This window comes from Eubalaena glacialis, chromosome 3, assembly GCF_028564815.1.
Source record: "Eubalaena glacialis isolate mEubGla1 chromosome 3, mEubGla1.1.hap2.+ XY, whole genome shotgun sequence".
Lineage (NCBI taxonomy): Eukaryota > Metazoa > Chordata > Mammalia > Artiodactyla > Balaenidae > Eubalaena > Eubalaena glacialis.
Window position 1 is genome coordinate 30,101,920 of NC_083718.1, and position 26,426 is coordinate 30,128,345.

At 36.1% G+C, this 26,426-nt stretch overlaps 1 protein-coding gene across 1 annotated transcript in view; it reads left to right on the forward strand.

Moving 5' to 3' along the window:
* PLD5 (phospholipase D family member 5) overlaps positions 1-26,426 on the forward strand; it is a 480,756-nt gene that overhangs the window by 201,299 nt on the left and 253,031 nt on the right. Inside the window, exon 2 of the mRNA XM_061185407.1 lies at positions 9,858-9,994. Coding sequence (XP_061041390.1) covers positions 9,858-9,994 — 137 coding nt within the window. The remainder of the gene's footprint in view (positions 1-9,857; positions 9,995-26,426) is intronic.

Genomic DNA, 26,426 nt, shown 5'->3' on the forward strand with positions numbered 1-26,426 from the left:
GGCTCTCCAAGTAACCTCAGTACTTTAATTTTTTATTATTGAATTGTGAACATTAAATGAGATAATATGTTTAGCTGTTCAGTTAGTTCCTCATACATAGTAAATTTTAAAGAAATGACTGGATTTTTTCTCATATACTTTAATATAATTCAGTGAGCAAAAACTGATTTAGAAAATTAATTGATATTTGGATATGGCTTGTTGTGCCTAAGTTTTGTCATATTTCCAAGCATACATTATAAAATATAGATTATAAACTTTGAGTTTATTACTAGTGGATGAAATGTGCATCTTCATCTTATCATGAAATATTATCTTTAAAATATTTTATATTTTTAATTGACATACAACATTATATTATTTTCAGGTATACAACATAACGATTCAGTATTTGTATATATTACAAAATGATCACCAAGGTAAATCTGCTTAGTACCTGACACCATACATAGTTACAAGTTTTTCTTTCTTGTGATGAGGACTTTTAAGATCTACTCTCTTAGCAATTTTAAAATATGCAGTACAGTATTATTAACTGTAGTCACCATGCTGTACATTACATCCCCATGGCTTACTTATTTTGTAACTGGATGTTTGTACCTTTTGACCTCCGTCACCCATTTTGCCCATGCTCTGCTCCCCACCTCTGAAAACCACCAGTCTATTCTGTGTATCTATGAGCTTGGTTTTGTTTTGTTTTGGATTCCACATATAAGTACAATTATATAGTATTTGTCTTTCTCTGTCTGACTTATTTCACTTAACATAATGTGCTCCAGGTCCATTCATGTTGTCAGAAATGGCAAAATTTCATTCTTTCTTATGGCTGAAATATATGTATATTTTCTTTATCCCTTCATCTTTTGATGGACCCTTAGGTTGTAAATAATGCTGCAATGAATATGGGGGTTGCATATATCTTTTTGAGTTAGTGTTTTCATTTTCTTCAGATAAATACCCAGAAGTGGAACTGCTGGATCGTATGGCAGGTTTTTTTTTTAATTTTTTGAGAAATCTCCATACTGTTTTCATAGCGGCTGTACCAATTTACATTCCCATCAACAGTGGCCAAGGGTTCCCTTTTCTCCACATCCTTAGCAACACTTGCTATTTCCTGTCTTTCTGATAATTGCCATTTTAACATGTGTGAAGTGATATCCCATTATGGTTTTGACTTGCATTTCCCTGATGATTAGTGGTGCTGAGCATCTTTTCATGTATCTATTGGCCATCTGTATGTCTTCTTTAAGAACATGTCTTTTCAGATCTTATGCTCATTTTTTTAATCAAATTGCTTTTTCTTTTGTGTTGTGTAAGTTCTTACATATATTTTGGAGATTAACCCCTTATCAGATATATGATTTGCAAGTATTTTCTCTTATTCAGTAGATTGCCTTTTTATTTTGTTGATGGTTTTCTTTCCTGTTCAGAAGCTTAGTTTGATGCAGTCCCACTTGTTTATTTTTGCTTTTGTTGTCTTTGCTTTTGGTGTCAGATCCAAAAATCATTACCAAGACTGATGTCAAGGAGCTTACCACCTATGTTTCCTTCTAAGGATTTCATGGTTTCAGGTATTATGTTCAACTCTTTAATCCATTTTGAGTTAATATTTGTGTATGGTGTAAGATAGTAGTCCAGTTTCATTCTTTTACATATGGCTGCCCAATTTTCCCAAACTATTTATTGAAGAGACTGTCCTATCCCCCTTGTGTATTCTTGGCTCCTTTGTTGTATATTAATTGACCATATACATGTGGATTTATTTCTGGACTCTGTGTACTGGTCCATTGAGCTATGTGTCTGTTTTTATGTCAGTAGATACTCTTTTGATTAATACAGCTTTGTAATATAGTTTGAAATCAGGGAGCATGATGCTTCCATCTTTGTTCTTCTTTCTCAAGGTTATTTTGACTATTCAGGATCTTTTGTGTTTCCTTACATATTTTAGGATTGTTTGTTCTGCTTCTGTGAAAACTGCCATTGCAATTTTGATAGAGATTGCATTCAATCTGTAGATTGCTTTGGGTGGTATGGACATTTTAAACAATATTCACTCTTCCATTCCATGAGCAGAGAATATCTTTCCATTTTTTTGTGTCTTCCTCAATTCCTTTCATTAATGTCTTATACAGTATACCTCATTTTATTGTGCTTTACTTTGTTGTACTTTGCAGATATTGTGTTTTTTACATATTAAAGATTTGTGGAAAGTTGGTCAGTGCTGTTTTTCCAACAGCATATACTTACTTCTTGCCTTTTGTCACTTTTGGTAATTCTTGCAACATTTCAAACTTTATATTGCTATTATATTTGTTATGGTGATCTGTGATCTTTGATGTTACTATTGCAAAAAGATTATGACTCACTAATCAATCACCTTACTGGAGAGCTCAGATGATTATTAGAATTTTTAGCAATAAAGCATTTTAGTTAAGGTATGTACATTTTTTAGATATTATGCTGTTGTACACTTAATAGGCTACAATTATCTGTAAGTATAACTTTAATATGCACTGGGAAACCAAAAAAAATTGTGTGATTTGCTTTATTGTGATATTCACTTTACTGCAGTGGTCTGGAACTGAACCCACAATATCTCTGAGGTATGCCTGTGGTTTTCAGTTTACAGATTTATCATCTCCTTGATTAATATTATTCCTAGGTATTTTATTCTTTTTGATGCAATAGTAAATGTGATTGTTTTCTTTATTTCTCTATTTAATAGTTTGTTATTAGTGTATAGAAACACAATAGGGTTTTGTATATTGGTTTTGTATCCTGCAACTTTACTGAATTTGCTTATTAAGTCTAACGGGTTTTTTTTTTGGTGGAATCTTCAGAGTTTCTATATCTAATATCTTGCCATCTGCAAATAGTGAGAGTTTCAATTTTTCCTTTCTAATTTGTATGCCTCTATTTTTTTTTCTCACCTAAGTGCCCTGACTAGGACTTTCAATACTATGTTGAATAAAATTGGTGAGAATTGGCATCATTATTTTGTTCCTGATCTTAGAGAAAAAGCTTTCAGCTTTTCACCATTGAGTATGTTAGCTGTGGGCTTGTCATGTATGGCCTTTATTATGTTGAGGTGTGTTCCTTATGTATCCACTTTTTTGAGAGTTTTTATTATAAATTGATGTTGAATTTTGTCAAGTGATGTTTTTGCATCTATTGAGATGATCATATGATTTTTTTCTTCATTTTGTTAATGTGGCATATCACATTGACTTGCAGATGTTGAACCATCCTTGCATCCCTAAAATGAGTTCCATTTAATTATGGTGTATGACCTTTTAATGTATTGTTTTGTTTTTAAACATTTAATTTTATATTGGAGAATAGTCAATTAACAATGTTGTGATAGTTTCAGGTGCACAGCAAAGCATCTCAGCCATAGATAAACATGTATCCATTCTCCCCCAAACTCCCCTCCCATCCAGGCTGCACATAACATTGAGCAGAGTGCTATACAGTAGGTCCTTGTTGGTTATCCATTTTAAATATAGCAGTGTGTACATTAATGTATTGTTGAATTTTGTTTGCTGATGTTTTGTTGAGGATTTTTGAATCTACATTCATCAGGGATATTGGCCTATAATTTTCTTTTCTTGTGGTGTCCTTGTCTGGTTCTCGTATTAGAGTAATGCTGGCCTTGTAAAATGAGTTTGGAAGTGTTTCTTCCTCTTCTGTTTTTTGGTTTGAGAAGGATTCATATTCTTCTTTGAATATTTGGCATAATTTACCAGTGAAGCTGTCTGGTCCTGGACTTTTGTTTGTTGGGAGGTTTTTGATTAGTAATCAATCGCCTTACTAGTAATTAGTCTATTCACATTTTCTATTTTTCATGATTCAGTGTTACAAGTTTCCATTGCTTCTAGTTTGTCCAATTTGTTGGTGTATAATTGTTCATGTTAGTCTTACAATCCTTTGTATTTCTGTGGTGTTAGTTGTAATGTCTCGTCTTTCGTTTCTGATTTTATTTATTTGAACTTTCTCTCTTTTTTTTTTCTCAGTGAGTGTAGCTAAAGGTTTCTCAATTTTGTTTATCTTTTCAAAGAACCAACTCTTATTTTCATTGATCTTTTCTATTATCTTTTTAATCCCTATTTCATTTATCAATATTTCTGCTTTGACCCTTCTTATTTCCTTCCTTCTACTAACTTTGAGTTCGTTTGTTCTTCTTCTAGTTTCTCAAGGTGTAAAGTTAGGTTGTATATTTTTGTTTCTTGAGTAAAGTATTTATTGCCATGAACTTCCCTCTTACAAGTGCTTTTGCTGCATTCCATAATCTTTGGTATGTTGTATTTCCATTTTCATTTATCTCAAGGTATTTTTTAATTTCTCTTTTGATTTCTCCATTGAACCATTGGTTTTTCCATTCACTAGTGTGTTTTTTAATCTCCAAATATTTTTGAATTTTCCATTTTTCTTGTTATTGATTTTTAATTTCATACCATCATGCTCAGAAAAGATGTGTGATATGATTTCCATCTTCTTAAATTATTAGGACTTGTTTTGTGGTGTAACATATGATCTATCCTGGAGAATGTTTCATGTGCACTTGAGATTTTTCCACTCTGGTTGTTGGGAACACCAAGTCTTCCTGGACCCATGTTGGGTTAGGGATTGTTCCACCTGCTCCTTTCAAGTGATTCTTTTCTAGTCCTCAGGTAGTTTCCTTATACACAAGGAGACCCTCTGAAGATTTCCACAACTCCTTCTATGTGAAGATCTCCTCTCGTTAGTACTCTGTCCTGTGGACTCTAGCTGACTTGGCCTTTCTAAAATCCCAACTTTGTCTCCTCAACTTAGAGAGATTGAGTGTTTCCAGTGTTCCCCTTTTTGTGCCATGGTGTGGAAGCTCATTCAGTATGTTCTGATACTCAGTTGGGCACTCTGAGCTGGTGATATATGTTTGGGAGTTATTGGTATATATAGCCAGTGAAGACCTGGAAGTAAAATACCTCAGGAAGGGGTTACAGAGGGAAAAGAGAAAAATCCTAAGCTAGAACCCTAAGGAGCAACAAAATATATGTGGAGATTTAAGTCATAATTCTTCTAAAGTGATTTTCAAAGCAAAGCCCTTAAGTACTTAGAGTTTAGAGTTTCTGATACTGTTCCAGAGTATGGCCATTACTTAGGAGTTGATAAGTCATTAGCTAAGATTACTTTGGATCTTCTGGGTATCCTGTTTTCTGGGCACATATCTAGGCACTCAGGATAGGAACACATCTAGAATCATAGGAAAGTCCTACAGACTCAGGAATGCCTTGTGTCCACAGCTTCGGGTCAAATGTCCAATCTTCATTTCTACACTAATGGACCACCATGAGAATTTGTGAACCAAAAACTAATAATAATAATAAAATAACCATAGCTAAGTAGAAAAGGAAGTCAAGAAAAGAAAAAAAAGGAAAAATTTGGATCTAGAAAACAGATCTAGAGACTTGAGATTTTGAGACCTAAATTAAATCCCTGGACTGTCTCCAACCAACTGGTTGGGTCACCTTGGACAGCTCAGTAACTAAACGTCTTTGACTTAGTTTGCACATCTTTCACATGGAAGATAATTGTACCGGAACTTCCAGCTTTGTGGGCATTAAAATCTACATACATAAAAGTGGTTATTTTTTAGACTTTGCCATGATCTTGTTCAAAAAAACTAGTCATGGTAAATAAACGAAAAAGAATATGAATAATTTTAATTTATAGTTAATTTTTGCATATTTACATTTTGCCTCTAGGTAAAAATTCCTTTTAAGAGCTTGTCAAATGGTATATAAGCCCCAAGTTGGAAACATAATACTTCTAATTTTAAAATTTAATATTCTTTCCTCATTTAGAGGTTATACACCTCTTTTCTGTATTGAGATAAAATGTATTTGATAAGAATGTGGTATTCAAATATTTTCAAAGTTAGCATAATTAGATTTATTTCTTGACCAAGCAAATAATTCTTTTCAAAATAGTTTCAGTGTAAAGTACAGCGAAAAGAACTGATTGACTGATACTAATAATAGCATTTCAAATATTGTTTTCTTTTAATAGGTTGAGTCATCAGTGAAGTTTAGGTTGTAATCATGTTTATGGGTTCTCTTTAAAACTTTGCTTCCCTTGATTCAATTCAATACAAACAGAAAAGTGTGTTTCAAATCAATTCCTGAATGATCTGAAATGACCTGTTAAGGATTTGAAAATCAATAAATCTCTTAGTAACCTGGAGTTTGGTCTCATTTACGAGACTCTTATGCTGTCATTTGAACAGAATCTTTCACTTTTGATGAGTTGGAAAATCAATGAGACTAAAGAAATTAGTGGTATGATCTCTTATTGTTATAGTACATTGTTTCAAGGAGACGTTTGAAAATGAATATCAGAGTCAGAATTTCTCTTATTTGACAAACTAAAATGAAAATAATAAATGAAAATAGTTCAATTGTTCATTTTAATAGAAGTTGATAATATAGAATTAAATCAATAGAAGCAAATAGAAATTTGTGAGGTTTATTACATCAAAGTACTTCAATAGCACACATATTAACTAGAATTCTTATTTACTGTTTTATCATAAAAATCAGAATAGAGGGAAAGGAATCAATGTTGTTATAGAGGAAGCATTTAGTATTAACTTCAGTAGGATTCATTCATTGAGTACCCACTATGTATCTGACATGGTGTATTCATGCTGCTCTCTCTAGGATTCTTTCTGAGAAAATATTTAATTATATTGTCCTAGGTTAGAGGCTCTTCTGGACTGGATTAATTGAATATCATTACATTATTTCAAATCTCTCTAAAAGCTTTTTGTTTGTTTCTATTTATAATTTATATAGAGAAATGGATAAAATGGGGAAAATGTTTAATCTTTTTTTTCTGTTGTAAAATGAATGGCTTTGAAGGAAAGTTTTGTGAGTAAAGGAGATAATGATTTTTCATGCAATGAAATACTATACAACAACTTAAAACTATGCTTTTAAAGAATATTTAATATATTAAAACATGATTACATGCAAAAAGTAGAATGTAAAACTATATATAGCATGCTATAAATATTATCAGATTGTTATATAGGTAGATGTAGTATAGGAAAGAACCAGAAGAAAATGTTAATGGCAGTTATGTCTGAGTGGGAATCTGGGTGATTTATTTTCTTTTTCATACTATATATTTTCTCAAACTAGTTAATAGCAGACATTTTCTGATTATACAAGTAATGAGTATCATTAAATAAATAAAAAGTAAAGGGCAGAAAACAGTTCATTCCAAAATTTAAAAAATTTTTGTTTAAATAATTGTTTAAGCCCCTACAAAGAAAATAAATCACAAGATTTACATTTAGATTAATAAGATATATTTTTCATGATCCCTTTAATGTTTGAAAATAAACTACTACAGGCAGGTGAATTTGAAGGATGAACATGTATTAAGCAGCATTTAGTAGAGATGACACTTTGATACGTCAAAGTGTGGCACCTGGACCAGGAGCATCAACATATCCTGGGAACTTGTTATAAATGCACACTTTTGGGCCCCACCCCGGACCAGGTGATTTAGATGCATGCTTAAGTTTGAGAAATGCTGTTTTAGAGTTTTGGATTCTGAGACTGATATAGAACCATTTCTCAATTTTATCCTAGGAAACTTCCATCTCACATTTCTTTTCTCTCTTTTTGTCTTATTTCTTCCTCTCCTTCTCTGTCTCTGTCTCTCAGCTTCTCTCTTACACATAATTGCATTTTTTTGTTCTATGTTTTTTGTTTATTCATATCTTTACCTTGTTTCTCCAAAATATTTGAGGCAGCTTACAGAGATGCATATACTACAATATACTAACAACAGCAAACACTCATTTAGTGCTATTTTTCAGGTACTGTTCTAAGTACTTTACATAAAGTATCTCATTTAATTTAATTTTTAATAACAGCCCCATAAAGGCAGTTGTTGTTATTATTATTATGATGCCCATTTTACAGACAAGGAATCTGAAGCATAAAGACTAAATAACTTGCCCAAGTGCATACAACCAGTAAGTGGCAGAGTCCAGGAAATCTTGTTCCAAAGTCTGAGCCTTCAACTAGTTTACTGTGCTGCTTCTTAAAGATAAAATTAGTGAAGAATTGGGGATGAATGCCAAGTAAAGGAGCAAGATTGCATAACCTATTCTGCAGAGTTTTACAGAGTTGGTAAGCATGGCCCATGAATTGCCTCTAGCTCCCACAAAGAGTGAAAAAGAATGAGCTATAAGATTTACAATCACCAAAATGTGGAAATAAACCCATTTTCAGGAAGGTCACTGAGAGAAATACCTCTAGTTGCTCTCCATCCTGAGAAATATTCATTGTGATTTTCATTTCATTCATTCACTCTGTATTTGTTTGTACAATAACTATCTCTTGAGTACCTTCTGTTTGTTAGGCTCTTTGCTCGTTGCTTGTGGATGGAAAGAATAAAACAATCCATGCCTTAGAGAAACCCAGAGCCTAGGGTTAAAGAACAATGGTGTATCTTTCTTGGGCTTTCTCCCACTTCCTCTCTGAGTGTGCCAGTCGGAGAAGAGCATAATGACAGGCAAGAATGGACTTGGAATAAGTTCTACTGTGAGAGAAGACCTGAGGGAGGATGAGAAAACACTAAAAGGAAACAACCATTTGATCTGTAGTGTCTGGTCACAGAGACAGCATTATTTCCCAACTACGTCTTTCTCTGTAATCTGTAACCTGAGGCTGCCCCTGGACAAATTGGACTTTAGGAGGTTCCTTGATTCTTTGGAGACTATGTGGCTACAGGGATGAAGGGCAGGAGGGTGGTAGGAGGAGACAAAGCCAGCTGGTTTTAACAAAGCTCTGAAATTTGTGTGTGTGTGTGTGTGTGTGCGCATGTGCACGCATGTCTGTGTATGTATGTATCCCATCACTAAGAAAGTGCTTCTGGCTGCCTGGTCAAAGGTCACCCTTACCCCTTCTGAAAATAGTTCCTAGAAGCTGCACAAAGACTTAAAAATTCTTCTTTCTCCTCTCCTCCCCATCCAGATTTACCTAATAAATTGAAAGCAGGCAAAATTATTTATCCCAGTGGTCATGGCTTTGCTTAGTTAACATGGCCTTATCTTATGCCACCTTTGACCATGAACCCCTGGAGATAGGGATGTCTTGAATTCCAACACTTGGGCCTAAAGATAAGGACGTGATTTTCTTTGACCAACTGGAACTTGAGCTTGTGTTTCTAAGTGAAAACCATATCAAGAGTGTGAATGTTGGTTAAGATTTTATTCAGTGTTTTGAAATGAATGATGTTGCCTAATGACCCATGATGCTGGGATCTGATAGATTTAATTTTCTGATCAAAGTGCAGAATTCATACTGACCACAAGGGCATCTTTCCTGAAGTCATCACGCCATAAATATCTTAGAGCAAGATGAGATGGGAAAAGCAAGAAGATACAGAGTTTGAATGCAGTTTGCATAGAGTTTGGAAAATGGTGGTAATAACAGGGGACAGAGAATAATTATTGAGCCACCCTGTGTTTCATTTTTAACTTGCAATAATGGGTCTTGTAGTGATCTTTTCTGGACTACTTTTGATTAGAAAGAAGAAGAGCAAATTCGTCTGGAAATCTTGATGCAGCACCTAAATTATTTAATAGATTCTAACATATTTGGCAGGGATTTGAAAGCTATGTTGAGGAATAAGCATAAAGGTCTTAGGCATTTCACCCAGAGAGCAGCCCTTCTCTGGCAGTAACAAAACTAATTATTCCCCAAAGGGTTTTGCCTGGACCTTTGAAAAGCTGGCGCATCTTGAGTTTCCTAAGCAAAAGCTGCTTTACTTACTTTCTTTTTCTTCTTTCTCTCTTGCAGTCCCAGCAGAAGTGCATCGTGATCTTTGCACTGCTGTGCTGCTTTGCCATTCTCGTTGCATTGATATTTTCAGCCGTGGACATCATGGGAGAGGATGAGGATGGGCTCTCAGAAAAAAATTGTCAAAATAAATGTCGGTAAGAGGTAACAAACAAAAATTTAAAAATTCTCTTTTAGGGAGTGGGTGAGAAAGGCAAAGAGGGTTCTGGAGAGTGGAGAGAAAAATACCGTAAACACACATGGTCACCCAAGTGCCCACTGGGTTAAACCGAGGCATGACTCACTGTCCACTGATGCTCTTACTTTTATTTAGATGAAGGGAATAAAAATGAATAATGATTTAATTCACTTTACAGTTTGGGCATATTCTGTACAAAGGAGTGGTTGACAAAATGGAATTTTGTAACAGTCTGCATCCTGGACACCTCTGTGTATGAGGTTTTGACTTGTTCCATAATGAGCTTGGCAAAAATGAAGGCCCCAATGGACAAAGGACACCGTGCTAGTTGTTATTTCAATTAGAAGTTAAACGCACATCTCAGGAAAAATTCCCACTTAAAATTAGGGATTAAATAAATAAGCATGTCTATGAGAAGACACAGGTCTCCTCAGTCTGTCCCAATTTAGCACAAAGTTTATTTTTAATCCAGAAATTACAACAACTTTACCATTATATTTCTGTATTTTTTTCTCTTCAAGTACATTAAATAACATTTCCCTAGGGTCACTTCTGACTGCAGAGCAGTCACAGCGTGGTTTTATCCACATAAATCTCCTCATCCAACTCTTCCCTGAGCCCTACTTTATTTTTTGAGGTTGGTAGGAGAATGTAGAAAAGTACCAAGAGGGGGCAGAGAAGTAAGAGGCTTATTTTTATGTATATGTTGCTGCAAAGCCGAAGTGAGGCCATAAAATTACAATGGTTATTATAAATTAGAGCTTATAATGAATTTTAAAGGTTATTTTTTCCTTTGGAAAGCATTAGTCAAAGTGCCCCTCTTTTCTAGCTTAAAAGATCAACCACAGCCTCGTAATGTATATGTGAGTTTTTATCCTGGATATTTTGCCTTGAGGGTTGAATGTCTGACAGAAAAAAAAAATCTGGAAAAGACAATTGAAATTTTGTTTTTCTTAACCCATTATACATTATAGTTTAATTACCAGGCAACAGTATTATACAGAACAAAGGATACAAGAGAGAAATCAGAATACATTTTAGATTTTTTCCTTCATGTTAGATAAGTGTTCCTAAATATGTTTGTTTCCCAGACTGAATTTGGGAGAAAAATTATATTGGGATTATAAGGAAAGCAGTAGAAAAACAGCAGGTTGTCATCATCTTCCTCCTGATCACTCCATCTGCATCAATACCTTGTGCTAATCCTGTTACATGATAAATATAAACATTCTGTGGGCAAGGGGCCAGTGACTCATACTTCCTCAGTGGAATGCCTCTACCCCTCTCTCTCACCTCACCTGTAATGAAGACTGCTGAGTACTTTAAATGGCAAACCCCAGAACCTAGAAAGCAACTTTGTAAAGGTCAAACTATGATGACTTCCTTAAGACAAAATACCCAGGGCCTTTTAACAAACATTGCCAGATATTGGTAGTTTTCAACAAAAAAGTTGGGGACCTTCGAATTATGCCTCTTTTCATTTGGGGGAAGCTATAATTTAATCTAATTTTGATTTTTTAACTCATACAACTGGAATTTTGGTCTGGTTATTTCTTCTGTCTCAGTCAGTAACTAAATCCTGATGACCCAACATTGCTTCTCCCTCCATCTAGAACATATTCTCCCAATTACCAACTATGCTCCTGCTTCCTTTCCCCTGAGTAGTTGGAATCACTACCCTGATTACTTTGTTGCACCCCTACATGCAACTGTCTTTTCCAGAACTTGCAGCCCCTCCAGACCTTCCTCTCTTCTACAGTCTCTTCCCCTATGTCTTGCATTTCTGTTCTCCTACATTCTCAGCCTTGTAATAGGCACTTTTGTATATCTGCCCGGGTGGCATCTGGCTTCCTCCTAACATCCTGGGAAGCTTCTGCTTTTTCTCCTCTCTCCAAAGCGCAGGGTGGAGGCAGGGCAACTGCAATTCCTTACACCCCAATCCAGTCCCAGTCTCCAGTGGGACAGTCCATTGCCCCACCATCTTCCCTCTGTCATTCTCATTTTAATTTGATGAACTTTTCTTACATCAGCCACTGTCTCCTTATCACTATAGGCAATGTTACCTTCTACCAGGACTCTCTCTCTCCTTTTGTGCCTGGCTAATAGATCTTCCAGCCATGAGTCCCATCCCTTGCCACTGTCCTTAGTAACTGTAAAATTTACTTCCAGTATCCTAGCCTTACTGTTTTTAACCACCTCAGGTCAATAAATTTTATGTCCACTTTGCCTTTGCACCTGCTAGCAAACTACTCCACCTCCCAGGTAGCCTAATGTAGTGAAAGACCATGGACTTTGAAATTTGAAAGATCTGGATTCAAATCTATATTCTACCACTTACTGACTCTGTAAACTTGGGCAAGATATTAACATAATTATGTCATTCATCACCTTTTTGCAGAACAACAAAGGACTGAACAAGGAGTTACACCGTAGTCCATGAGACAAACATGGTGACTCTCTGTGGTCAGAAGTGCAGTGGGAAAGTCAGAGGAGGTTTGGGGGAGTGGCCTGACAGAGTGGAAAGAGGAAACCTGGCCTTGGACGCCGCTCCACTCCTGATAAGTTATGAAAACTATTTTAGTTTTATTTCCCTTAAAAATGGTGGATTGAAAAAAAATCTCTCTCACAGGGTTTTATGAGGCTTCAGTAAGTTGTATAAACCCATAACCAAGCTGCAGGAAACTCATAACAAGCAATATATAAATGTCAGTCCTCTCCCTGTCCCTTCCTAAGAGTGCAGAATCCCCCTTCTCTATTCACAGCTAGCTTCCTATTCCCCCCACTTTGGCACTCATCCTGAATCTACTCTTTATCTTGACTTTAGTTAGTCTTTGGTTCTATGGAGGTAAACAAAGAGAACAAACATATGAGAATGAGCGAAGTAAACATGAAAACAGATGCTATTTATTGAGAGCTTGCTATGGTGAGTCAGTTCGCCTCAGTCATTTGTGTTTTAGCAGAGACTCAGAGGCAGGCAGAGGAGGGGGCAAGCTTCATAGTGGTGTGGCCTGTCTGGAGGCCGTTGGCCTGGGGGAGCTGGAGGTGGGCTAACTAGAAGCAGGCATCCTACGTGATGGGTTAGGGGTACATATTTGGCTTTCTCTGGTTGGTCCTAAATTAGAAGTAGGGACAAAAATTAGGGAAGCTGGCAGTTATTAAGTTATGGCCATTTTGGTTTCAGAAGTTATTGTTTAGCCTCCTGGATTATTACTAGAGATAGCAATCCTACTTCCTACAAGTCTGACTTATAGCAGGCTGGGCTGGTTATTGTAGATAAGAAGTTGGTTTCCTGGGCAGGTTGCTGCAGGTTGTGACTCAGAGTTCTACTATGTATATATTTCTACTAAATATATATATTTGTGTGTGTGTGTATATATATATATATATATGTATTTGTGTGTGTATATATATATATATATACACACACACACACACACACACACAAATATATATACGGACTGGCCATTACTGATTTGCACATTCACTCTCCCAGTTCCCTTCTGTTTTAATTTTCTTTTTATCCATTTGCTAGACCATGACCAGTGTGTCTGCGATACTTCCTGTAGCATGACGTAGTCTTACTTGCCTCCTTGGATCTTGTGTCTCCACCATGCTGCCAGTTCTTAAACTGGTTGACTCCTAGTTCCACCCATCCTTGTCCTCAGGGCAGCCTCAACCATTGCTCCAACCCCCCAGCAGCCTGCAGAGAGTGAGTTCCATGTTCTTCAGTCCTAGGTTCCTCCAGGCAGGAATGCCCCCAGTAAAATAAGTGACATCATTTGGAGATGCACCCGCTGAGTACGCTGGAGCTGATACAGACCAGAAGGCAAAACTGCCAATCTGCAGGAGCTCTAGCATGCCAGTCTCAACTTAGTCCTTCTATACAAAGTTCCAGTCCTCCTCTCATGACCTTTTCCCGTCATAACCTTTCTAGACTCTATCTACCCTCAAGGTAGCACTGAGGAGGTCACATGATGCTTAGCTTCCAATTACCATTTACTTCACTCACATAGTTTTCTCTTTATGTTCTTCTCCTTATGGTGTCATTATCATAAAGAGCGCTGCTTGCTCAGTGCAACCTTTGCTGAGATCTAACTACCTTGTAATTAAGCTCCTTCTGTGTTTGTAGCTCTCCTCACTCCTGAAAGTTGAAAGAATACAAGACATTCTGCAGTCTGTCAGCGGCTTCACACTGTTTTGACAGCCTCTTTCCAAGGTCTCCTCATCCAGTGCACTCTTTTCTAAATATGTTACTTGAATTCATTTTATCTCTACTAACTAGCCTAGATACCTTTCTGTCCTCTGAAAGATTCCCACTCCAAATCATACTACCCCCTCAGTGTTTTCCCAACTTTTATATGTCTTTCTAAAAACAATGTATCTCCTTATAAATAATGTCCTATTTGTGATTTATTTTTTCCTGACTTATTTTATTTCTCTTCCTCTTTTTATTACTTAGCTTCTATAATACTGTACTAATAGTAGAATAATGATACCTTTGATTATAGTTTTCCATACAAATCAATAAAATAACTGCTCTAAACTTATCTTCCAAAGTGTCTTTCAACCAACCTCAGTTGTTATGCCCAGAAGCAAGATCTTTTGACCTCAGTAAGTGACTTTGACCTATTTCTCTGTCTCTTTGTACTGAATTTATGTGTACTTTCCATAATTTCCCAGTGTGTTTTTAATTGCTGGTTCAGTCTCTATAAATATAAACCTCCACATCACTTGATTACCTGAGGGGGTGAAAGGCAAAATTTCTAGTTTCCACTAAGAAATTATATTTCAGTGGCCTCTGGGGCAACACCAGAGAGTCAAGAATGGCTTCAACTGCCAGTTTAGATTGTATACATCCTGTGTTTTGGCTCTTTTATGATTCACGAGTGCGCCTAATTATTATTTTGCACCATTCCTGCAAGAGGTAACCATGCACTGTGAAGTCTCCCACGTGTCACATCCTCAGGGACCAGTAGAGATGCTGGAGCTTACCTCCCAGTGCTGCTCACATGTAGAACACCTGCTCACCTTGGAACTCTCACCCATTCAGATGACAGGCCTCCATTTTTCATTTTACAGCTACATCTATCTCTCCTCTCCTGGAGAAATCCTACCTCAGTTGTTTTGGATTGTTACTGCCCCACTTATTAGAGAGATCATTAGACACTTACTAGACACTTACTAAATGTCATTAGACATTTACTAGAAGAGGGACTTTTCTCTACCACACCTCCTGGATAAATTCACACAGAACGAGTTTGCACCCTGCAAACTGGAGCTCTCAGGCCCAATTCCCATAACATGGTAACTAACTTCTGTAAACCCTCATTAAACAAGCTGAGTAAACATAAAATTTTGGGTGGGCTGTCATTGACTGCTAAACATATTGATGGATGCTTGCCACCTATTCTATCCAGATAATTACAGCAGCCCTTGCTCCTGGACTTCCTCCCACTTGCCTGTCATCCTTCTAAATCAGTTCTGTGTCTGGGTGACTACTGCCCTGGTTGGGCTCACTCTTGCCCATAAATCTGCCTATCCATTTTAGCCTGTGCCCATTTGGTCTGAAGCATGAAGGGGATGGACTAACTCGGTCTACGTATATAATTCCCACTATTCCTGAACCCAGTAATTTCCTTTCACCCTAATGTGAATGGACTTGGGTCTGTTTAAAATGCAACATGTGTAATATTTTAGGCTGGGTAATTAATGTATAAGTTACCATAGTGGTTCTCTAATAAGGGGTGGCCTAGACCACCAAGGTTTGGCTACAGAAAGAATAGTAAGGGCCGTAGTAGGGCATCCCTTCATGCACACACTTTATGTATATTTTCTAAATTTTACAATTTCTCTATTACAAAGCTGGCTTCTCTATTTTATGTTTTTCACATCTTTGTCTTCTGAATTTCTTCCTCTGATCCATTATTTACTTACTTAAAATAATATACTATATCCATAGCTATATCTATATTTCTATTAATAACTCAGTTGCAGCCCCAGTATAGGACATATATCATTTGTATCATCAATATATAACATTTCCAGAAGATAATATTGAGAGACCTCTTTATGCATTGCCAATCACCTCCTAGTATTTTGTACTTTCTCATTTAGTATCATGACCTTAGAGCTATCTTAACAGATACAACTTGCTCCAATAGACTTTAATCATTGTTTTCCCTTTTAATGCCCCAATTTTTATTCTTGGCTAGTAGGAGCTGTCTTTTGTACATGTGCAATGTCTTTTGGACATTATTCCAGATATCTCTGAGAGCAGCCTTGCTTTCTGGCAGCAAGAAGCTGTTCTAGCCCCATTTTGAATTTTCTGGCTCTGAGACATGGTACTGTCTACTCTCTAATGAGCTCTGGTTCCTTTCATGGAGGATTCTATTAAATATCAAAACCCAAGCTTAAGGGTTTCATTAGATTGTCCCCCAAGGGTATTGGTGATAGATAACAATGACACCAGAGTAAAAGCTTTTTAAATTGCTTTTGTGACTGAGCAATATTCCTTCATCCTCTTTCCTTTCCTTCCTTTCATTTTATAGGAATAAGAACATGGACTGTAGGAGCCAAATTTCCTGGGTTTGAATTTGGCTGTATCACTTAGGAGAATTGCAATTTTGGACAAGTTTCTCAGTTTTACTGTACCACATTTTCTTCAGCTATATAATGAAGACAGTTATTATGTCCTACTTGAAAGGTTTCTGTAAGCACTAAATATGTTAATACAAGTACCTTTCATATCTGTCATATAATAAATGCACAATAAATGTTGACTGTTCTTTTTTAAATTTTAGATTTTTTTGGAGTATAGATGATTTACAACATTGTGCTAGTTTCAGGTGTACAGCAAAGTGAATCTGTTATCATTATATGTATATCCACTCTTTTTTAGATTCCTTTCCCATATAGGCCATAACAGAGTATTTTTTTTTTTTTGACTGTTCTTTTTATTAAGGGACATAAGTTCATTGCAGGTGTTTGCAGTCCCCTTTTAAGTTCCATTTAACTTTGCTCCAAAATAAGGAAGTTTTTCATCCATTTTTTGTCCTCTCCTTAAACTACAAGTTTTTTCCTTTATTTATATTCACTTTGATCTACAATGGTTTATATTGACAAGCCCAACTGTGTTTTTAAATTAGTGTCGCTCCCAAATTTAGGAGACTTGGTTTTTGGCTTCATATTTGACATCTGAGCACTTTTCTGACTGTCTAAAGAGAAAGAGAAACATTTGTCTACACCCCCACCCCCAAGGAAACATGAAAGAATTTAAAAGCCTAGAGCACCTGGTACTACAAATAGATTCCTAACATACTAAACAAACAGTAATGATGAAAGGTGGAGTAAAAGCAAAAACTGGCTCTAGAACTTTTATTTTACATTCTCTCCTAGTTTCTCTGTTTTAGCTCACAATGAACCTATTTCCTTTATAACTTTCTTGATGTGTTTTTTTCCTTTTTTAATGGCAATATCCATTTATTACAGAATATTCTAGAATCTCTAGAAAGAGAGGAGATAGCACTTAACGTTTAATCCACTATATTAAACAAAAAAGAGCCAATTTACCCATTTATTTTTTTAATTGAAGTATAATTGATTTACAATATTATATTCATTTTGAATATACAACATAATGATTAAATATTTTTATAGATTATACTCCATTTAAGGTTATTATAAAATATTGGCTATATTCCCTGTGTTGTACAATATATCCTTGTAGCTTATTTACTTTATACATATTAGTTTGTACCTCTTAATGCCTTAACCCTATCTTGCCCCTCCCCACTTCCCTTTCCCCACTGGTAACCACTAGTTCTCTATATCTGTGAGTCTGTTTCTGTTTTGTTATATTCATTAGTTTTAATTTTTAGATGCCACATCCACGTGATAACATACAGTATTTGTCTATCTCCATCTGACTTATTTCACTAAGCATAATACCCTCCAGGTCTGTCCACATTGTTGCAAATGGCAAAACCCCATTCTTTTTTATGACTAAGTTATATGTATAATGGGATGTATATATATATCTCACATCTTCTTTATCCATTCATCTGTTGATGGTTACTTAGGTTGCTTCTGTATCTTGGCTATTTGGAATAATGCTGCTGTGAACATTGGGGTACATGTATGTTTTTGAATTAGTGTTTTTGTTTTCTTTGGATATATACACAGGAGTGGAATTTCTGCATTACATGGTAGTTCTATTTTAGAGAAACCTCCGTAGTGTTTTCCATAGTGGCTGCATCAATTTACATTCCCACCAACAGTGTACAAGGGTTCCCTTTACTTCACATCCTCACCAATGTTTGTTTTTTTGTTTGTTTGTTTTGTTTTTTTGTTTATTTATTTTATTTTTGACTGCATTGTGTCTTCGTTGCTGCACGTGGGCTTTTCTAGTTATGGTGAGCAGGGGCTACTCTTCGTTGAGGTGTGCAGGCTTTTCATTGCAGGGACTTCTCTTGTTGCAGAGCATGGGCTCTAGGCACACGGGCTTCAGTAGTTGTGGCTCGTGGGCTCAGTAGTTGTGGCTTGCGGGCTCTAGAGCACAGGCTCAGTAGTTGTGGCACACGGGCTTAGTTGCTCCGTGGCATGTGGGATCTTCCCAGACAAGGGCTCGAACCTGTGTCCCCTGCATTGGCAGGCGGATTCTTAACCACTGCGCCACCAGGGAATGCTGCCAATGTTTGTTATTTGTGTTCTTTTTGATGATAACTGTTCTGACAGGTGTGAGGTGTCTCATGGTTTTGATTTGCCTTTCTCTAGTGACTAGTGATGTTGAGCATCTTTTCATGTGCCTGTTGGCCATCTGCATGTCCTTTTGGAAAAATATCTATTCAGGACTTCTGCCCATTTTTTAATTGGGTTATTTTTTTTGATGTTGAGTTGTATGAGCTGTTTATATATTTCAAATATTAACCCCTTATTGTTCATATCACATTCAAATATTTTCTTCCATTCAGTAGGTAATCTTTTTGTTTTGTCAATGGTTTCCTTTGCTGTGCAAAAGCTTTGAAGTGTAACAAGGTCTCATTTGTTTATTTTTGCTTTTGTTTCCTTTGATTTAGGAGATAGATCCAAAAAAATATTGCATCTATTTATGTCAAAGTGTGTTCTGCTTTATGCTTTCTTCTAGGAGCTTTATGGTTTCTTCTAGGAGCTTTATGGTATCTGGTCTTACATTTAGGTCTCCAATCTATTTTGAGTTTATTTTTGCATATTGTATAAGAAAATGTTCTCATTTCATTCTTTTACATGTAGCTGTCCAGTTTTCCCAGCACCTCCCACTGAAGAGAATGTCTTTTCCTCATTGTTTATTCTTGCCTCCTTTGTCATAGATTAATTGACCACAAATGTATGGGTTTATTTCTGGGCTGTCTATTCTGTTCCATTGATCTATGTGCCTGTTTTTGTGCCAGTGCCATACTGTTCTGATTACTGTAGCTTTGTAGTATAGTCTGAACTCTGGGGGCATTATACCTCCAGTTTTGTTCTTTTTTCTCAAAATTACTTTGGCTATTCAGGGAATTTTTTGATTCCATTTAAATTTGAGAGTTATTTGTTCTAGTTCTGTGAAAAATGCCATGGTTATTTTGATAGGGATTGCATTAAGTCTGTAGATTGCTTTGGGCATTTTACCCATTTCTTATTGGCTCCCCCTTGTCTTTCCCCAGTTGTAAACTCCTTACACTTACTTACAGCCCTAACCTTACTTCTCCTGAATCTCTGTTTAGAGATTACTTTAATTGAGAAATGGCATCCACCTGGTAAAACTCCTTCAGCTTTCTTGCCAACTCAGAATCCCCAAGTGTCTTCACTCATCCTTCCCTCCTCCCATTTTTATTCAGAGGAAGAGATTTCTCTTGCCTTTTCCAAAGCTAACCATCTCTGTCTATGCCAATAATCTTGTGGAAATAAATTAAGACCAACCAAATTCAGAGCTTACTATAGTAAGGGAGTCAGTCACCATCAGTTGCATTTGGTAGAGGCTCGAAGTCAAGCAGAGGAGGGGGAAAGCTTTACAGTGGAAAAAAGAAGGCTTCAGGTGTGCCCTTATTGGAAGCTGTTGGCCTGGGGATGCTGGAGGTGAGCTAACTTTGTTGGAAGTGAGGCATCCTATGTGATGGACTAAGGGAGCATATTTATCTCTCTCTGGTTGATTCTAAGTTGGAAGCATGGACAAAAATTAGGGAAGCTATCAGTTATTAGTCAAGTACTGGTCATTTTAGTTGCAGAAGTTATTGTTTGGCTTTGTGGATTGTCACTAGAGATAGTAGTCTGACTTTCTATATGTCTGACCTATACAAGCTGGATTCCTGGGCTAGTTATCATAGATAAGAGGTTGGTTTCTTGGTCAGGTTGCTGCACTTTGTGGGTCTGAATTCTGTTTTTATATATGATCTGGCTTTTGTCCATTCATATATTCAATTTCTCTTACCCTTTTCATTGCCCACTTACAGAGACAGGCAATATTCAAATCTTGTTCTTTCTCATTTCCTACTCTCAGCTTTGGCAGAGAGTCATTCCTATGATTTCACCTCTACCTCTCATCAAGTGATTCCAAAATCCCTAGCTCAGCCATGATTCCTCTCTTGTCATCTTCTCTCCTTGTGCACCAACTAGTCTAGCTCTTTCTACCCACACAGTGTTAATGTAGAGCACTTAGAACCTTGCTTGATATCAGTTAGGTACTCACTACAGGCTGTTTTCTTTCTGTTTTGAGCCTTTACTCATTGTAAGGGTATTTGCATTTTCCCAGGGACCTGGGCTGAGGTACCCCACCTGCATCTCACTCCTTTGCCCCCTTTCCACAAATTCAAGGCCATTTCATCTCTTTAATGGCAGATTTGGCCTTCTGCTGGTGCTATCAGCATTTCTATTTTTATGTTGTCCCATCAAAGATCAAAAACTCCCTGAGAACAAGGGTCGCCATCTGTTTTTCTCTCTTTGTGTCTTATAGTGTCTCACACATCAGGGCTGAGCAGCTACTCTTTTTTAATGCGCAATAATTTCCATGTAAAAACAATGTTGTTTTTAATACTGTTATAATACTGTTTAGTATTATTTAACAATGCACTGTTCATTGAGATAATATGTACTATCTAGATAAATTTATTATCCCCCCATGGTGTAATTCATTTTGCGAGAATAACTGGGGATCATGAGAGAAGAAACTGAAAGTTATAGATTATATACTTAAAGATATGGAAGTGGGGTAGAAAAAGAAACCCGCTGAAGGATTGCTAAAATATAATAGAGTAATCTAACACATATTTTTTCTAACTAGCATTGAATAAATAATGTTTAATAATAATTGGGAATGGAAGATAAATGCTGAATTTTAAATGAAAGAAAAATCTTCAAAAATTTAAATGTAGATATTTTTATGCTTCTGAACTCTTTCATTTGAAATATCACTTATTAACATCTTAATTTCACCACTGAGTGAAGTAAAATTCAAATTTCCTGAATTATGAGAGATTTGATTAGCCCAGTACCCAGGAAGTATTGTTTATATTCCCATAGTTAAAATCTAAAAGATTATTTTTTAAATAATGTTTTATCTTTAGCATTTAATGTTTAAAGGAGGAAATTCAAGAGAGTGTGATACTTCCTGATGGTCTATAATTACCACTTGGGAAGCAGCAGAAGCTAATTATTTCGGAGTTTTAATTTTAATGAAACTTAATATATGATTAACGATGTTGACATTTCCTGTTGCCAGGTTTTTTTTTGCAAAAACATTATTTGAATGTGATATATACTTTTTAAAAAGTTCATTGAACCCTTCCAGGCACAGCCATATCTGATCGTCATGAATGGGGTTGGGCACAGAAAGCACAGCTGTCTTTTTCTTTTCCACAGATAGCCTGTTTCAGCTGCCTTTGCAGGAAGGACATCTCACGGTAATAGTGAAGAGCCCAGCCCTTAACCTGAGGCAAGGGGAACACTGACAAAGGGAGAGGGGAGATAAATAAAAAGAAAACCTAGCTGGATGTGCCTAATGGATATTTTTATATTTTGTTTATAGACCTGTAGTTAAAAAAATTTGTAATTGGAACTTTCAATTAAAGTAATTGCCTTGATTACAAAGAGTATATGGAGAAAAACAAAGTTTTAAAAGAAAAACCTGCTGAAGAATTCACTGGAACTCAGCTTCCAAAGTTGCAAAACTTTTGAAATTCAGAACAGCTTGAAGATTTAGAAAGCATCACTGAAGAATGGGGTCATATTACAGAGTAGGAACTTTTAACTGTGAATCTAAAAGAAAAGGCTGCTGCAAGCAATCAAAGAGTCTGAAATTAAACCTCACCTGCATGCTCTAAGCTAGTTTTCAGATGCTATTCACACTCAATGTAGCAGTGTGTTTGGACCACTAAAATTAGGTTCAAAAGACCCGGGATCAGTCTCGTTTCTGCCCCTTCAAGGAGAGCAGGTCCCTAAATGAAGCCTTAGTATTCTCATTTATAAATTGATGACGACTCTTCTTCCAGGCTGTTGTGACATGAAAGTCAGTTAATATATATGTAGAAAATGGCAAGCCGCTTTACCAAGTGAAGCATTATATCGTTCACTTATTTTTTGAGTCACATTCACAAAGACAGATAGTATCCAGTGCCAGAAATATCTTTTTTTGGTATAAACCACATCTGGTGAGGCTTTGACTTTTATAAAAATAAAATAAAATTGAAATTGTAGTTTGCCAAAGCCATACAAGCCATTAAGAGGTTTCAGAGCCCTGGTAGCAGAGGTCGAGGTGCAGTGTGTGTGTGATGCCCAAGAGTGTGTGTGGGCTTAGCATCCAAGAAACCTGAGTATGCAACTCCATTTGGCCACCCACTATGCCATCTTGGTCACTTAACCTGCCTGTGTCATCTGTAAAGTGATAGTGATGATAATAGTACATATACCATAGAGTTTTATAAAAAGTAAGTGAATTAAAATGTGCGACTTGGTTGACTAACAGAGAGAGACCTCTACAGTAGGTTGGAGATCTCTTCCCTCAAGATTAATCTACAAAACTCATCATCTTAGATTTACCTCAGTCAACTTTGTTTGTTTTATTGCTCCCATATCTCCAAGTTATTCCATTAGATTCTTGCCTTTTTAAGCAACTGTTTATGCAATTGAAAAACTAATATATACAGATGACAAAAAAATACAAATGCAGAGTCTTACAGTGAAACATAATCTCCCTCTTATTGCAGACCCTGGATCTCCTTGCTCAGGGGCAAACACTGCTGCCATGTTTTTGTATATCTTTCCAGAATTATGATTTTATATATGCCTATATGTGTATATGTATATATTCATATATATATACATATATTTATGAGTATTGTATGTATCTGTATAACTCTCCCTTTTTCTCACAAATGGGAGCATATAGAGATGGTTTTGCATCTTGTTTTTGTGCTTTAAACAGTTTTTTTCTGGACCTCTTTAAATATTAAGATGTATAGATCCATGGCTGCATAGCATTCATTATATGGGTATATAGTTAATTTAATCAGTTCTTTATTGATTTAATGGACATTTATGTTCTTTGGGGGTTTTGTTATTTTAATAAGCAGTGCCACAATGGATATGTATATATATATATATTTAAGCATATGTAGGAGGATATCTTTAAATTCCTAGAAATGGAATTGTTAGGTCACAGGGTATATGCATTTTAAACTTGGATAGGTAGTACAAATTGTATTACAAAGGGTCTGTATCATTAAGATGTAAGATTACTTGTTTTATCCATGCTTTTTTTTGTTATCAAATGATTACATTTATTTCTTTTCTTTTTTTTTATTGGAGCATAATTGCTTTACAATGTTGTGTGTTAGTTTCTGCCACACAGTGAAGTGAATCAGCCATATGCATACACACATCCCCTCCCTCTTTGACCTCTCTCCCCCCTGCATCCCACCCAACTAGGCCATCACAGAGCACTGAGCTGAGCTCTCTTTGCTATACAGCAGGTTCCCACTAGCTATCTATTTTAGCCATGGTAGTATATTTATGTCAAACCTAATCTCCCAATTCATCCCACCCTGCCCTGCCCAGCCTGTGTCCACACATCCGTTCTCTATGTCTGCATTTCTATTCCTACCCTGCAAATAGGTTCATCTGTACCATTTTTCTAGATTCCACATATATGCATCAATATATGACATTTGTTTTTCTTTTCTGACTTACTTCACTCTGTACGACAGATTCTAGGTCCATCTACATCTCTACAAATGACCCAATTTCATTTCTTTTAATGACTGAATAATACTTCATTATATATATGTACCACATCTTCTTTATCCATTCATCTGTCAATGGACATTTAGGTAGCTTCCATGTCCTGGCTATTGTAAATGTTGCTGCAATGAACATTGGGGTACATGTCTTTTTTTTTTTAATTTTTGAATTTTATTTAATTTAATTTTTTATACAGCAGGTTCTTATTAGTTATACATTTTATACATATTAGTGTATATATGTCAATCCCAATCTCCCAATTCATCCCACCACCCCCCACTGCCACTTTCCCCCCTTGGTGTCTATACGTTTGTTCTCTACATCTTTGTCTCTATTTCTGCCCTGCAAACCGGTTCATCTGTACCATTTTTCTAGGTTCCACATACATGCGTTAATACATATTTGTTTTTCTCTCTGTATGACAGTCTCTAGATCCATCCATGTCTCTACAGATAACCCAATTTCGTTCCTTTTTATGGCTAAGTAATATTCCGTTGTATATATGTACCACCTAGTCTTTATCCATGCGTCTATCAATGGGCATTTAGGTTACTTCCATGACCTGGCTATTGTAAATAGTGCTGCAGTGAACATTGGAGTGCATGTGTTTTTTGAATTATGGTTTTCTCTGAGTATATGCCCAGCAGTGGGATTGCTGGGTCATATGATAATTCTATTTTTAGTTTTTTAAGGAACCTCCATACTGTTCTCCATAGTGGCTGTATCAATTTACATTCCCACCAACAGTGCAAGAGGGTTCCCTTTTCTCCACACCCTGTCCAGCATTTGTTGTTTGTAGATTTTCTGATGATGCCCCTTCTAACTGGTGTGAGGTGATACCTCACTGTAGTTTTGATTTGCATTTCTCTAATAATTAGTTATATTGAGCAGCTTTTCATGTGCTTCTTGGCCATCTGTATGTCTTCTTTGAAGAAATGTCTATTTAGGTCTTCTGCCCATTTTTGGATTGGGTTGTTTGTTTTTTTAATATTGAGCTGCATGAGCTGTTTATATATTTTGGAGATTAATCCTTTGTCCATTGATTCATTTACAAGTATTTTCTCCCATTCTGAGGGTTGTGTTTTCGTCGTTTGTAGTTTCCTTTGCTTTGCAAAAGCTTTTAAGTTTCATTAGGTCCCATTTGTTTATTTTTGTTTTTATTTCCATTACTCTAGGAGGTGGATCATAAAAGATCTTGCTGTGATTTATGTCAACGAGTGTTCTTCCTATGCTTTCCTCTAAGAGTTTTATAGTGTCCAGTCTTACATTTAGGTCTTTAATCCATTTTGAGTTTATTTTGTGTATGGTGTTGGGGAGTGTTCTAATTTCATTCTTTTACATGTAGCTGTCCAGTTTTCCCAGCACCACTTGTTGAAGAGACTGTCTTTTCTCCATTGTATATCCTTGCCTCCTTTGTCATAGATTAGTTGACCATAGGTGCATGGGTTTATCTATGGGCTTTCTATCCTGTTCCATTGATCTATATTTCTGTTTTTATGCCAGTACCATACTATCTTGATTACTGTAGCTTTGTAGTATTCTCTGAAGTCAGGGAGTCTGATTCCTCCAGCTCCGTTATTTTCCCTCAAGACTGCTTTGGCTATTCGGGGTCTTTTGTGTCTCCATACAAATTTTAAGACTTTTTGTGCTAGTTCTATACAAAATGCCATTGGTAATTTGATAGTGATTGCATTGAATCTGTAGATTGCTTTGGATAGTATAGTCATTTTCACAGTATTGATTCTTCCAATCCAAGAACATGGTATATCTCTCCATCTGTTTGTATCATCTTTAATTTCTTTCAGCAGTGTCTTATAGTTTTCTGCATACAGGTCTCTTGTCTCCCTAGGTAGATTTATTCCTAGGTATTTTATTCTTTTTGTTGCAGTGGTAAATGGGAGTGTTTCCTTAATTTCTCTTTCAGATTTTTCATCATTAGTGTATAGCAATACAAGAGTTTTCTGTGCATTAATTTTGTTGCCTGCAACTTTACCAAATTCATTGATTAGCTCTAGTAGTTTTCTGGTGGCATCTTTAGGATTATCTTTGTATAGTAACATGTCATCTGCAAACACTGACAGTTTTACTTCTTTTCCAATTTGTATTCTTTTTATTTCTTTTTCTTCTCTGATTGCCATGGCTAG